Here is a 15,692-nt window from a genome sequence, read left to right as displayed (position 1 = left end):
AGAACCTGACGGAAAAAGAGTAAAGAGACAGTGGACGGCAGAGTTAGGCATCATTTATTCCAAAATAGAAAGCTCTAAGGCAAAACAGACGAGCGAGAAGTACAAGAGAAAAGTGAATGCTTCAAAAAAGCTAGACAGAGGTGACAGAGTTCAGCGAGGGCAACGCGTAGCCATTAAACCCTCAGACTGAATCAAATGAACAAAGTTAACTTTACAAGAGGGATAAAAACTGAGTTACTGCAACTACTTACAAACAACTGTTTTACAGTACAGCATTACAGTTATTTAAACAAGAGGCACCCCAATATGTGCAGTAATGTCAAACTGATGGAGCTTTCAGATCCTTCACTGTGTGTGTGTAGTGGGGCGGGGGGTCATGGTCGCAGCTGCAGCCCTTGGGATCATTCCTTCAGGAGGGCAATGACTCCAAGTTTCCAGCTGCTCTGTTTTCAATGCAACAGCATGTATGTAGCGTGTACATAAAATAAAAGCTAAATGCGTGCAAAAAGTCCACTGCTTCTTATTGATGGAGTTCGTAACCCCTCCTGATTGTGTGGTTAGCATAGTGTTCTGGATTGTGCATTTTAGAAAGTGACACCTACGCTACTACTGTAAGATGGTTAAAAGACATAATGTATGGTATACACATTGTGGGCCAAACAAAGACGGGAACGCTGCAGTCGCTTTGCTGCTGGAGAGGGTTCCCGTGATACTGCAGTACACAAAGTAAAAATATGCTTTACGGAGCCACAAGTGTTCCACTGTTTAGTGTCTTTTTGGCCAATTTCTCCAAGGGTCATACTTCCTTTTTGTGCTTCTTGGTAAGATTTATTTTAGAAAAGAACACAGATAAGGCCTTGTTAATATTTTAAGCTTAAAACCAATTTAAATAGTAATTTTCATCAGCATTCAATTTCTTTTTCTGTTTTTTAGAAAACTTCAAAAGAACCCTGGAAAACAGGGTCACAGCATTTATTATGAATCTGTACATAAATATTTCTTACAAAACAGGAGAACACAAAAATGAAACCAAAAATCAAACAAAAAAACACTCATTTCATATGTTTGTATAGAAAAATAAGCATCTCTCCTCTAATTTACTTTTAATCTCTCCACCTGTGCTCTACTCTGCCTGCAGGGGGCAGTGTGAGCCATGGAGTCAGTCATAAGAGCACACATCTACTTAAAACACAAGCATGCAAAAGTCAAGACAAACCAGAGATACAAGAACAAGACAGAAGTGGTCTCATCCAAAATGACAATCTAGCTGGGAGCAGGGGGGGGACGGGGGCGGGGACAAAAAAAGTCAACATTTATTAACGGAGTATACAAACTTGTCTCAGGTGTTTTTAACACTTGTTTTGTTTTTCAGTTTGATTTCATCTTTTTGAGCTTAAATATACAAAAAGTGCACTCACCTACATCATTTATATAATAAAAAACTGTTTGTGAAATGACACTCCTGACATACACGTGCAGCAACAACCGCCGTTCAGCAGGGTGGAGGCAGGGTCCGTCCCAGTGTGTCCTGTGCTCTGTGGAAATCAAACGGACGCACCTCTGTTCTGTCGAACTCATTTTGTGTGTCCTCTGCGTGTGGGCGGTGCTTGTCCTCTACTGCAATGAGTTGCTATTGTCCAGGCCCAGCCCCGCCATGTCCGCGTCATTGTCCTCATCTCCGCTGTCCCCCGACTCGTCTTCACTGTGGCCTCCCAGCATCACCTGCTGTACTGCCAGCGTGGCACCGTCTGATGTCAGGCTCTGCAGACCCTCCACGTTCATCGTCACCATTGTACCTAAAATATTGAGACAGTTTTTTTTAAAAGCTTATTACCAAAAAAGGCAGAAGGGAAAAGCTGTGGCTGGAAACTCCTGACACGAGTCACGAACATGTCTCGTTGTTTTCCAGGAAATGACTAACGTTTGCTTTGTGTGCTTTTATTCTGCTTTATCATGTAAAACACACATCCAATATGATCTTACAGTTTTGTTTTTTGTTGAATTAAAACTGTATTTGTTTCAGTCTGCCTTGCAGCCTTGAAATGAATATGGTCTGTTACACCTCATGCCCTCTTTCCTCTCACTATATAAAGTAGAAGAGCTGCTGTGAGCCTTCAGCATCTGCTTTATTTAAACTAAAACTGTATCAGACTAAGTTCACGTCTTTACTTAACAGTTCATCTGTTTAACTTCTGTAGTCCAGATTTTTTTTGCCGTGTAAAACAAACAGGGGTGGACAGAGCAGCTTACAAAGTTCGCTGTTCTTCATGCTGGAGCTTGTTGATCAGGTGGTTTGCTCAAGAACTCCTGCCAGCTTTTTCCTAGTAAAACTTCCTGTGGCAATCATAGCAACAGCACTGTTGTTTTGGATGCTGGAAAAATCTTTTTTTCTCTACCTGAGCGCACTGTCTCTGTAACAGTACCAACTGCCTCTGTGCTTTCCACATTAAGCTACTTAATAGTGACACCTGAGTGCTACAGAGCTGTAGATTAAACAAAGCATTGAATCAATTTGTGTCAAGGATTTTTAAACAATCGAGCTATGAAATGTTGCAGTCCTAGTCACATTGTCAGCAATTTGTTAAAAGCAGCAACATTTGTGATACAGTGATGACATTTGTTGCCAAACTAGAACGACAGTTTGTCAAGCAGCAGCAGCGGGCAGGAAATCTGCTGGTATCACTACATTAACTAGTGTGTGTCTGTTTCTCTGCATTAACTCTAATATAATGGGCCAAGTACAACAACAAAAGCATCTCGATACGGTGTTGTGCTGCCTACCATCAGGCATGGTAACTTGCTGCTGGGTCCCTCCTCCTGCTGCGATGGAATCAGGCCAGAAGCGCTGCAGTGGCCGGTTTTGAGGTGTCTTTTTCTTGGCTTTGGGTGTCTCTGAAGAGCTGGCATCCAACATGGGCTGCAGGATCCGTCTCCGTGCATTTATAAACCTGCAGACACAGGGTGATGCTGGCTGTACAGACCTTTGCACTTCAAACGCTAACAGGTGCTGATTAGGCTCACTGACAGGTATGGACAGCTGTATGGTTAGCTGGATTTTACACACCCTGACTCGAAGGACACAAAGAATAGGAACTGTCTGATGTCCTGTACATATTAAATACACCGTAACCTCCTTAAACTTAGCCAAAAAGGTGACACGTCCTACCTGTACTTAAAGAAGTTGCCGTTATTAACTTAGGACAAAGTTAAATATCGTCTTTTTTGTTTTGTTTTCATTAGGCAAAAAAGCAGAGAGGTCAAATGGCAAACTATGGGAACAAGTCAGAGTTTCATGAGTGAAAAGTGAAACGAGATGAGTAAAGAAGAAACCCTCAGCTGATCACAAGAAGCCCCGCACAATTACCTGGCTGACCAATTATACTACAACAATTAGGCAAGGCAAGTTTATGTATACAGCAGAATTCAACAGCAAGGTGATTCAAAGTGCTTTACAGAGACATTAAAAAAGAAAAACAAATAAAAAGCATGATTTAAAATGAAAAAAACAAAAAACAAAAAAAAACAAGTTTTGAAATTTAAGCTTAAAAGTAAAACAGTGCAGATTTGGTGCTTTATTCAAATGCAGCTGAGAACAGGTGGGTCTTCAACCTGGATTTAAATAAACTGAGTGTTTCAGCTGATCTGAGGCTTTCTGGGAGTTTGTTCCAGATATATGGAGCATAAAAGCTGAATGCAGCTTTTCCGTGTCTGGTTCTGACTCTGGGAACTGATAAAAAACTGGATCCAGATGACCTGAGGGATCTGGAAGGTTCATACTGGGTCAGGAGGTCAATGATGTATTTTTGTCCTAAACCATTCAGAGCTTTATAGACCAGCATCAGAACTTTAAAGTCTATCCTCTGACGGACAGGCAGCCAGTGTAAAGACCTCAGAGCTGGACTGATGTGGTCCACTTTTTTGGTCTTAGTGAGGACTCGAGCAGCAGAGTTCTGAATGAGCTGTAGTTGTCTAACTGATTTTTTAGGTAGACCTGTAAAGATGCTGTTACAGTAATCAAGCCTGCTAAAGATGAATGCATGGACTAGTTTTTCCAGGTCCTGTTGAGACATCAGATCCTTGATATATTCTTGAGGTGATAGTAAGCTGATTTTGTTATAATCTTAATGTGTTTTTCTAAGTTTAGGTCTGCATCCATCACTACACCCAAATTTCTCGCCTGGTTTGTGGTTTTTAGGTGTATAGATTGAAGTTCTCTGGTGACCTGTAATCGTTTTTCTTTGGCTCCAAAGACTATTACTTCAGTTTTGTTTTTGTTTAGCTGGAGAAAATTGTGGCACAACCAGTCATTAATTTCCTCAATGCATTTACCAAGAGCCTGTACATGGCCTCGGTCTCCTGGTGACATTGTGATATATATTTGTGTGTCATCTGCATAGCTATGACAGTTTATTTTGTTGTTCTTTATAATCTGTGCCAGTGGGAGCATGTAAATGTTAAACAGAAGAGGTCCCAAGATGGAACCTTGGGGAACTCCACATGATACTTGTCTGCTCAGATGTGAAGTTACCTATTGATACAAAGTATTTCCTGTTTTCTAAGTATGTTTTGAACCAGTTTAGTACAGTTCCTGAAAGACCTGCCCAGTTCTCCAGTCGTTTGAGTAATATGTTGTGATATGGCTGTGATGGCCGAGTGGTTAAGGCGCTGGACTCGAAATCCAATGGGGTTTCCCCGCGCAGGTTCAAATCCTGCTCACAGCGTTCGGGTCCTCCACCGGACAGGTGAAGTATTTTTAGGCAGGGATAGCTCACTAGGTAGAGTGGTGGCCCTATGATCGGAAGGTCGGTGGTTCGAATCCACTGAACGGCTACCCTGAGGTACCCCTGAGCAAGGTGCCGTCCCTACACACTGCTCCCCGGGCACCCAATGGCTGCCCACTGCTTCACAGAGTGAATGGGTTAAATGCAGAGAGGAATTTCCCCATGGGGATCAATAAAGTATACTTTCTTTCTTTCTTTCTTAACTGTATCAAATGTTGCACTGAGATCCAGTAAAACTAAAACTGACATTTTTCCACTGTCTGTATTCAGACATATGTCATTAAACACTTTGGTCAGAGCGGTTTCAGCGCTGTGGTTCTGTCTAAAACCTGACTGGAAGGCATCATAGCAGTAGTAGAAAAATGCCTGCCATCACAAACATGACTGTAAATAGTAATGTAGTTAGTATTTTCTTGGGATGAAGAGCAACTCACCAGTTGTTGACCTGCAGAAGTGTCAGGTTTGTTTGAGTAGCAATCTGCTTCTTTTCATCCTCTGTGGGATATGGATGCTGCACAATAGAACAGGGTTGAAATGCATCACTATTTTGTAAGGACTTGAGTTCTATACAGGCAGATGATCTATGCACAAAGACTCACCCCGATGTGCTGGAAGAGCCATGAGCGCATGACATTCGTGGCATGTTTTGGAAGAACGCCGCGCTTGTTCTTGGTTGAATTGTCCTCATGACTAAAGAGGTTCAAGTCCTGGTGAAACTGCAGCTGAAGCTGAGTACACAGATGTTTGTTTAGCCATCTTTTAATTATCTCAACAGAATGAAAGGTTATGTTAAATTACAATACTGTTCTACATCATTTAATCAAGGACCTCAGCTCTAATTTTGAATTATTTGCCCTTAATGACAGGGCACCAATCTTAAAAAGCTACATCATTTGTTCTTAGGAGCAGACAACACATTATCTGCCATAGTCAATACGCAGTAAAGGTTGTTCTATAACAATGTAACAGCAAAGTTACAACGTGATGCCCTCCAACACCTCTAAGCTTGTCTTCATTTAATTCAATACACTTTTACTCTGCCTCCCATTCTACTTTTAAATACTCTAGGAATCACAAGTGGGAGCAGTAAAATTCAATGACAGGGATTCCACTTAATAGCACGGCAGCAACATAGACAGATGTATTACCTGATTGTTCTGGACGCGTATTGTCCCGGGAGAAAGAGCCTGTGTTACCACCTGGCCCTGAGGAGTTACGACTGTGACTGGCTGGTACACAGTCCCGCCTGAAATACAAACACACAATTTTCTAACCTGCTCAGCTGAGCGCAGAAGACTCGATCAAAGAGTCCTGTTGGTACATGTGAATATTTCGGCTACAGTCATTAGTGCAGTACCTGAGGAAGGGGTCGTACGCCAAGATGACATACCTGCGACCACCTGGGTGGGGTTGACAGCTGTCACGGTAACGTTTCCTTGCTGAAGGGCCGATGCTGGAACTACAATTTGACCCTGGGGACTAATGGTCCCTGATATGGAGCTGGGGGTCTGTGTAATAGAGCATGCATAAATAAAGTAGGCGCATGTATGTTTTCCATGCTGCTAACTCTTACAACGCCATTTTTAAAGTATTCCCATTTAACTGGCTAATATACCCCAGCAGGGGCACTGATCAGTGGTAGCTAACTCTTCACCTGAGGCGTTTGGTGGTGACGCCTGTAGTTCACCTACACTGCATACCTGAGACTTGGTGGGTGAGAAGCTCTGGGCCTGGCCTTGTACAGGTGAGTATGGGCTTCCCGGGTCACCACTCAGCAGAGTCTCACTGTTCATCTTAGTCTTGAGGCAGGCGATGTAGCGACTGCAAAAGTCCTTGCACAGGTCGCTCACCTTCTCCAGCTCCAGCAGATGGATCCGCAGCACCTGGATGGCTTTCACCATCTTCAGATAGAAGGAATGGAAAGAGTTCTTAGGCTCAACATCTTTCTGTTTAACAAATGTTTACCTGAGGGCATTTCAGGGAGGTCAAAGGTCAGGTCCAGCTATGACAGTCGCTTCTGATCACAGCACAGAATTTCCAAGTCAGACCTGACCACTCAATAATACCCACTGTGGCATCATTTTCACAAGGAATTCTTATTAACTGGTAGAAACCGGTGAACAAGCAATACAGCACGATGCCACCCTGTGAAGATTTAATTACTACTTATTTGTTGTAGCATGAATGGTAACGAGGTCTTTCTCAGTAGGAAAATAAACCTAAAAGTCTAAAATTTATGCCCTCCTTCACATTTCCAAAGCCATCCCGTGGGCCGTCTTTAACAGGCCGATTCTGGCCCCTGTAGCCGTTTACTGTCACAAACAACAAGTCTGTGGGCTTCTACTGTTGCTGGCCCTTCAGAGAGAAGTGAAATCAACAAACAAAGAGCTGAAGTGAAAACAATGAAAAGTGTCCACCAAAGCCTTTCATGCTGTTCTTGATTATCTTTTATTATAGTTTACTTTTTGTGGTTTGTGTTGACCTTCTGTCACTCCCTTTCTTTTCAACCAATCGGTATATCAACATCCCTGTTGAGCTTCAAGTTGTTGGTTGTTTGGAAGACAATATGCAAGCGTGTTCGTATAGGTTACATAGCCCTCTGCATGTACAAACATAAATGCTGTGAAATAGGGTTTAGCTTTCTGAAGCAACAATGTCTCACCAAGTTGTCAAGTTCAGGGTCTTCGCTGAAGAAAGGTTTCCCCTCCTTCTCTTGATTACGGACAAAATTCTCAATGTCCACATCAAAGCTTGCTGAGGTGATGCAATCAGAGCTCAGCGTGGACTGCTCACACTTCTCAAACAGCAGGGCCAACAGAGGGAACAGAGGATGCCTGCGAAAGGCACACACACAGACACACACACAGAAAAAGGATCACTTCAAGCTTCCTCAGTAAGAACTTGGAAAATCCACAGGGACGGGGAAAAACAAAAAAAGTATTGGCAGCAGGACGTGAGACCTAAATGAATCAGAACTTGTTGTTGACATCAGACATTTAATATATGTATATTTACACACACGTATACACACACAGTCCTAAACTCTTTCAACCATTCAACCTGCTTCCCTCCTGAGGTGAGGTGTGGAGGATATCCTGAACTCTTCTGTCAGTAACCAAAAATATTTTTGCCAGTGTTGGTGAAACTTTCTTTGAAGTGGAGCTCACGTTGTTGGACTCTAACGCTTGGAAAATAAACTCTCATTTGATGTGAGGATGTAACCAAACTCTTTATCTGGACCCTTTTAGGACACTAGTCTAACATCAGCTGGCATAATCTTAGCTTATAACCAGCTGTTGCTGCCTAAACAACAGCTGGTTATAAGCTAACATGATGCTCATTGTAAGCAATCAGGGGGCAGCAGGGTTACAAGTCTAATCTGCTGATGATATGTAATTAGGACAACATTTGGAATAAATAATCATGTCTATGCACATTTTCATGTGTTAAAGATTTGACTTCAGTTCAGGAAGTCAGTTTGGAGGTGAGGATGAAGAGAAAAAGAGGCGTGAGAGAGAGCAGTGGTGGAGAAGGAAGACTACAGAGGAAGATGATGAAAATATGCATGTGCAAACTTTTTTTCATATATAGTTTGATTTAATTTAAATTAAACAGCTTGCATATACTGCTACTGTTGAGAATGTCTGATTTTCTATTTAAACAAACACAAACATACACTCCTACCGATATATGGAGGCCTTGTCAGCGTCCATGGGTGTCTGTGGCTCTGTTGGTGCCAGGCTGGGCACCTCTCCCAACGTACCCTCCATAAACTTCTGCTCCGAATCACTGTCTACCTTTATGATGCCTTGCATCTGCAGGGAAGGTGAGAACAGACAAGAAACAGACAATTACAGCATGGAGCGTTCAAGAGAAAGACGACATGTGACAACGTGTGGCTGAGCTTCATTTTAATAGCACTCCTTTTCAAAGTCATAGGAATTTTCAAGCATAAAGACTATTTTCTGAGATCAACAAGTTACTCACAAATGACTACAGAAAACCTGGACGACCTGACAGCTCCCAAAAAGTGTCTACTGCCCCCTGGTGTCAGGCTGCAGTACAGGTCATAAAGCCCACCCTCTCTGTTAGCAAATGGGGCAGGGCTCAAACAAAAACAAAAGAAGTTCACCTCAGATTACTAGTACTGCCATTACTACTACTCATCATGTTGATCTGGGTTCAAAGAGTCACCTTTCTTAGAAGTTTGATGAGCAGCAACAGTTAGAGAATTTTGGGTGTATCTCCTTGGTAACTGGAGGCAGAGTCTAGATACTGAGAGAAGGTCTACTGTTTACTTTCCATAACCACAACCTGCTGTTTCAAACTGACAATAAGGTGTTCTGCAGTAAACTGGACTAACAGAAAGAACATGTTTCTACACCATGCCTCATTCACCCAGTCACACATATTAATTCAAGTGCTTTCTGTCTAACATTTACACACAGTATCCATCTTCAGTGTCTTTGATACTTTGGCATGCAGACTGGAGCAGCCAGCGATCAAACCACAGACCTTCCAACCTGCTCTACCTTCTGAGCCCAGCCACCCTGCAGGTATACGACTAAGCTGGTGACCAGCATGTGGAGGAGCATCACGTGCTACTGAGGCCCTGTTTGGCAAATGCATAAACTGCCAATATGGCAGACTTCAATCATCCAAATCAATAAATGACACCAATCAATAGAAGAATATGCTGTTTGGAAGGGAAGATTTGGTGAGTTTTCGTGGGTGCAACCCACATACTCAATTTTGCTGCTCAAAGCACAAATCCATTTTCCCTACAACTGTGAAAAAGTATTGAACACATTAAGAAAGGGAGGTGCAAAAGCTGAAATCTATCAGTAATTATAAAGCAGTCCTGCCACTTGGTGCAAATTAATATCAGCTGGCTCAGTCCCAACTGGTGACTGTGAAAAGCTGAATCGTTACCAAGGTGTCACACAAGAAACATCTCATACTGGGTAAAACCAATGAGCTCTTTCAAAACCTGCGCAACCTTATGGTTCCTGCAAAACATACTGATGGCATCGCTTACAAGAACAGTTCTGAAGACTGTTCTAGTGATTAGTACTGTTTGGGGCTATAATGTGGAAGTGGAAAGAGCATCGTTTTACCAAAACCAGCCATGACCAGATGCTCCCTGCAAGATTTCAGACAGGGGAGTCAAAAGAATTATGAGAAGAGATCTGGAATCAGCAGGTACGACTGGCCTGTATGCACAATGACCACACAAGACTCCACCGCTGAAGAAAAAGCATGCTGAAGTGTGTTTTAAGCCTGACTAAACAACATTTAGACAAGCCTGTGAAATACTGGGAGAACATATTCTGGTCAGGCGAGACCAAAACTGAAAACTTTGGATGCTGTAATACACACCATGTTTGAAAGTCAAACACCCCAAACCGAGAGTGAAGTTTGGAGGTGAGAACATCATGGTGTGGGGCCATTTTTCCAGCATACGGCACTCGCACACTTCATATATCTGAAGGAAGGATGAATGGAAAAATATACCGACATTCCTGATAAAAATCAACTGCCATCAGGCCCAGCCAATCACACGACCTGAATCCAATTTAAAAATCCATGGAAAGAACTAATGCTTATTTTATTGCTCTATATAGCTTTGTTTTTTAACAAACACTTTGCATGTCAGCTGTCATCAGAATTGCAGACTGTAAAATATATAAGACGTTCAGAACCAAAGTGTGTCAGGATAATGGAAGGATGAGCTTTAAGGGATAAACTTCACATTTGACTGTGATGATTCTTTGATTACCGGAGTTGCTCTCAGATTTCAGCACCACCCAGTGACAGATGAATCATCCAATATGCCCACTCTTTATGCTAAATTCATTTATTTAACTTTGGAGCAAAATTATAGTAACTCAAAAAATGACCTGATTTAAAAAAAGAACAAAGGCTAAACTGCCAGATTATTTACCGTCAGTGAAGGCTGCAGCTACCTTACTGAGGAAGTTCATGAAAGAAAGTCAAAGGGATTATATATCCATGTAATTGGTATCATTATGTACCATTATCCTCTTTACCTTTAAGCGCATAAACAGTTACTCAGTTTGGGATTTAAGAAAACTGATGATGTCTGCTGTGCTCAGCTTCTGAACATATTAGGGCAACACCTCTCTAATTACTATATGTTTAGATTTTAAATAATTTTCTACTGAACTAAATGTAACACCATTGTGTAAAAGTTCAGAAACACTGTTTAAGTGCTGGGTTTGTCCTCCTTTTAGGCCTACGGTGGAGATCTGAAGACTTCCCTTTGAGGGAGCTGATGGTGAAGCCTGAGCTCTTCTTGATCCCTCTAATGAACCTCAGTCCTCCTGATGTTTCTGACACGATGTCTACCCTAGTGGGTCAAATGAACATCTGGCACAGGACAGCTGTGTTGAAAGAATAGTAGGAAGTTTCTACAAACCACTGGACCCAAGAATCCAGACCCAGCTTGGCTCTGATAGTCTCCCTCACTTGTTTTTGCCTGAGTAAATGCAGCTGTTGATTTAAAAAACAAACACTAACAACTACTGCTACTCTGGGTCATGTTGTTAAATGAAAAGAAAAAAGTTATACTTCAAAGAAACTTTCTGCTGATGTGTTTTTAAATGTAAGATCCAATTGAAAGTTTCCATGTTACCAGGCTGCAGAGTGCTCAGAGAGTGTAAGTCTCCAGTTCTCTTTATGTTAAAATCTCAAAAGGCAACATTGAATCTTTAGATAATTACAGTAACACTGTGTTTCTGAGGTGTGTATGCAGCTGTCATTTCTCTTGTCTAAAATCAGGGTAACAAAGTTACACTGACTAATTAGTCAAACATCTCGACTATGAGCAACACTGGTGTATAACAACAACCTTCTAACAGTGTGTGTGCTAACTGCTAATCCAGCTAACACGTTAGCAAGGATGAAGGAAGGGATGTTAGATGTTGTATACAACTATAGTATGGTAAGATGTGTGCCTTTTTAATTAAACCAACATGGCTTTATTTGCCTTAATTTCCTGAGTCGTGAGGAGCAGTAAAACCACCAGCAGAGATGTTAAAACTGAACAACCCCGGCTACATAAAAAGCACATGGGATATGCTCACGTTTAAATCATGTGGGGCTGTAGACAGGAGACCAACAACTCCTCCACTAAGAGTCACTACTGCACAGACTCTGACTCCTGAAGTACAAGATGGCAGCCCTCACAAGTGGGAAATTTTGGCTTCATTTTTGTACGACTGATGAAATGGAGCCACGTCATCATGGATAGTCACATTTTTGGAGTCATGCATTTCGATGACATCATGTTACTTGGAAAAATAACTGCTGTGTATCTGCGGCAGACAGAATCACTTCAGTCTATTTCAGCATAAAATTTCCCACACTCTGCAGACACAATCTGTACTGCTGTTCAACAGACATTGGTGTGAATAAACAGTGGTATAGCTTTTTTCATGAGCACCATTTTGTGGGTTTACATCACTTCCTCTGAGCCTCCCTGCCAAAAGGAGACACATTAAAGCGATCACTCAACCCCATTAAATGAACAGAGTAACAATATATATATATTTTTAAACATACAATGAAAAACATTAACAGATAGTTTCTGATGTTTAATCCCAGCTGCCTCTGTCATGCAACTTTGTGCTTCACTGTTACAATGCATTATGGGTTATTTATGTCAGTGTCCTCCTGTGTTTGCTTTTGACAACATTCCCTTGGAAGTAGCACTAGGCGTACTCCTGGGTGGATACATAATAAGAATCGCACATGAACTAAATGCCACTATTTTACCTGACATTGTTTTGCAGGCACCGCAGAGTTTGCCAATGACTGCACCGAATGAGTGTGGGAGGTACAATTTTATCTTGTTTATCATTACTGTAGCACTGTCCACCTGATATAATGTTAACTGAGTGGTGGAACAGACAGATCAGCATAAATGCTTATATATATCTCAACACACAGCAGGACAGGCAACACATCAGAGAGTTTAGTTCCCACCTCCAGTATAAAAGGAAAATAAGATGACAATGACCGATTTGCTTCTTCCATTCCCTTTGCTAACATCTCCATACTTTAAACAAACAAACTGTTAAAAGAAATGGGAAAATATTAAGATTCATTAGGTTGTAACCCTTTTCTGAAATATTTTTTTAAGTCCCCAGTGCATAGGTCTGGCAGAACCCTCATGATCCAGAAAGTGAAACACTACCATCTCTGCTGTCCAAAGAATAACAACTGAGAATACACTCCCCTAACTTCCATACGCCTGTGTTAACAGACCTCTCTGCACCGAATCATACTTGTTATTAATCTCTGTCTCTCTTCCACAGCATGTCTTCTATCCCATCTTCTGTCTCTCACCCCAACCAATCACAGCAGATGGCCCCGCCCCTCCCTGAGCCTGGTTCTGCCGGAGGTTTCTTCCTGTTAAAAGGGAGTTTTTCCTTCCCACTGTCGCCAAAGTGCTTGCTCACAGGGGGTCATATGATTGTTGGGTTTTTCTCTGTATTACTATAGGGCCTACCTTACAATATAAAGCACCTTGAGGCGACTGTTGTTGTGATTTGGTGCTTTATAAATAAAACTGAATTGAATTGAAATGTGAGCACAGGCTCTGCAAAATACTTTCATTGAGCAAAGTCTTTCTCCCTTTTTACACTGTGCCTGCCTACCAGCAACACAGTCCCTTCGAGGAGCATAAATCCCATCCCCAACCATGTGACTGCAGCCAACAATGACTTAGATTGAACACAAATAGACCAAAAATGATTGCCTGCGTAGGGAGGAACATTTCTTCTTAGTCATAGTTCATTCTTAGCTCTCAACACCCACAAATTTTGGCACCTAAATAAAGATGTTTTTTAAGCAATTTACAAATATGCATACAGATAAATACTAGGAGGAAATGAGGCTTACAATGCATTACTGATGTCTCCCATACTGAGTTTCAGAGACAAGCTCACAGCCTATATATTACTCAAACTGGTGTAACAGCACTGACACTGATTGCGTACCAGTGTTACATGCACCAAGTGTTCACGTTATTCTGCTACCAAGGCTGACTTATCACCACTAACAATAAATTATCTATTAGGCAAAGAGTCCAGAACACTCAAAGTTGTAGCCTAGAATGTTTAGATGTCCCAATTACAAACAGTATCCTGTCCTGCTGTTGTGCTTATTCTCTTTAGTTAACTAGTATCTCAAAAGAGCAGACTATAGCTCCCTGCAAGTCCAAGCAAAGTTTGTCCCTCTCACCCACCTGCTGCTCTCCCTTTGGGTACTTATCTATGGAGACTGAGTGGGCTGCCATCACGTTCACTGCAGATGTTGCAAACACTGGGGCATTATAGAGTGCAGGGACTGGTGGCCAACCTACACAGTACACACAGTTTCAGTTAGACTGCCTCAGGTGTTTGCACATAAGCTTCAAATGACAGAACTGTTCTGATTTCACTATTAAACTATTATCAGTGTTACTGGCTTTGTTAATTAGGCTGGCATTGTTACGGTAAAATACAGAAGTATGGACATAATACTGTTCCCCTTTGTAACACCAAGATGAAAAATATATACAAAATGTCAATATTAGAACAGAAATGACAAGGTGCTAATGATATAATCGAATGTTGTCTTCATATGTGCTCGTAGCGAATGCACACTACGGGGTCCAACGTTACTCTTCTTTGCATATAGCTTATCCAGCTCACTTCTAAAAGCCAAGAAGAGGCTGGTATCATGAACCTAAGGGGTGTTGTACAAATAATAATGCTGATATTATCTTAGCGTGTCTTGCAATTGATGTTAACACACCCACCACGGTTTAGCCTTTAGCTCGTGTTAGCTTTGGCAACCGTGGCGGCAAGGGGACATTAAAGTGAAATAAATCCTTTGGCCTAATATTAGCCTACTCTCCTATAACCCGACTAACGTTACTCGTAAACAAAGCAGCCCGACTGGAAAAACGGTCGTTTTCGTACAGCTAACAATTATCCAGTAACGTAAACGCCACATTTGCGCTAGTTCACGAAGCCAACCTAGGCTTCAGTCAAATAAGCAACCATATGGCCGAGCTAACGTCTTCGACGTAGCTAAGTATTAACTTCAAAGTGTATTCGTGCTGGTAGTGCAACCAAAACGCAAAGCGCCATATTTAGCGAAGGTAATCGCGGCCAAAAAACAAGCTAGCTAACCAATCTAGCCAGGTACAGAAAAAGACCCTCCTGCGGATTGATTCGAAGTAAGCCATTTTACCAAATAATAAGACCGCGTCGGTCGCTTAACAGTATGCATTTTAAATTAAATTATATTTCTTGTCAGCTATATGAAATAATTGGGCAGCAAAGAAATTATTAAGTATTGGATTGCTAGCCCGGTTGATCCTAAATTCCTCCCCTTTTCAGTCAATCAATCATGCGGGGACAGCTGCCCTCTACTTCCCCTCCCCTACGTGGTAAAGTGTTGGGCCTCGTTTCTAGCGCTCGCCCTTTGCTTTTCCACAATCCTCCTCAGCCCCCAAAACGCCGACATATTTTTTAACCCCCCCTCCCATGTATACAGTTTTTTTTATCCTTCACACAGCTCTGCCGCTTCTGTTTCCTCTAAAAAACATCCTCTACTGCCCTGACTAAGTCCGCGCTCCTCGCCCTGGGACATTTTTGCGTGCGGCCCAGATTGTTTGATTGATAGGGAACGGAAAAAGAGGGACTTTGAGTGACAGCTTACCTGAGTGCCAATCTTCGTCACACTGACAAGCGGCTGCAGCAATCGGGACCCGCAGTTGTCGCGTTACGTCATCGCGCAAGGGCACGCAGGGGCGCAGGACTCATGATTATGTATTAGGTGGGCGGAGACATGACGTCCTGCTGCCTGCGAGTCCTTCTGCGCCCTGCTGTTTTTTTT

The 15,692-nt window shown here is 42.1% G+C and overlaps 1 protein-coding gene and 1 non-coding gene across 9 annotated transcripts; one reads left to right on the top strand and one right to left on the bottom strand.

Annotated features, from left to right (window-relative positions):
• Window positions 1–40: 40 nt before the first annotated feature.
• Window positions 41–15,602, bottom strand: pknox1.1 (pbx/knotted 1 homeobox 1.1). 8 transcript variants are annotated; one of them, XM_063497149.1, is made up of 11 exons: window positions 15,516–15,559; window positions 14,053–14,165; window positions 8,466–8,596; window positions 7,444–7,615; window positions 6,482–6,682; window positions 6,139–6,289; window positions 5,930–6,027; window positions 5,381–5,509; window positions 5,216–5,292; window positions 2,782–2,948; window positions 41–1,796 (listed from the first exon to the last, which is right to left on the bottom strand). In XM_063497149.1, exons 2-11 carry the CDS (start codon window positions 14,101–14,103, stop codon window positions 1,615–1,617), a joined length of 1,359 nt encoding a protein of 452 aa, XP_063353219.1. In that variant the 5' UTR covers window positions 14,104–14,165; window positions 15,516–15,559; the 3' UTR covers window positions 41–1,614. The 8 variants fall into 8 exon arrangements, with proteins under 8 accessions (XP_063353219.1, XP_063353218.1, XP_063353217.1 ...); XM_063497148.1 differs by lacking the exon at window positions 15,516–15,559 and adding an exon at window positions 15,045–15,215; XM_063497147.1 differs by lacking the exon at window positions 15,516–15,559 and adding an exon at window positions 14,608–15,027.
• Window positions 4,640–4,721, top strand: trnas-cga (transfer RNA serine (anticodon CGA)). Its single transcript has one exon. It is a non-coding gene; the product is annotated as a tRNA-Ser (tRNA).
• Window positions 15,603–15,692: the final 90 nt, after the last annotated feature.

This window comes from Pelmatolapia mariae, linkage group LG16_19 (assembly GCF_036321145.2).
Source record: "Pelmatolapia mariae isolate MD_Pm_ZW linkage group LG16_19, Pm_UMD_F_2, whole genome shotgun sequence".
Classification (NCBI taxonomy): domain Eukaryota; kingdom Metazoa; phylum Chordata; class Actinopteri; order Cichliformes; family Cichlidae; genus Pelmatolapia; species Pelmatolapia mariae.
Note: the sequence above shows the minus strand (reverse complement) of the source record. Positions and strands in the feature narration are given on the sequence as shown.

Bases quoted from the DNA above. Each gene is read 5' to 3' on its own strand.
- pknox1.1 (XM_063497149.1), bottom strand. From the start codon at position 14,103: ATGGCAGCCCACTCAGTCTCCATAGATAAGTACCCAAAGGGAGAGCAG. The intron at 5,510-5,929 runs GTAATACATCTG...CTGTGTACTCAG, and splicing joins TACGCGTCCAGAACAATCAG to CTTCAGCTGCAGTTTCACCA. The intron at 1,797-2,781 runs GTAGGCAGCACA...TCAATATTTTAG, and splicing joins GCAAGTTACCATGCCTGATG to GTACAATGGTGACGATGAAC.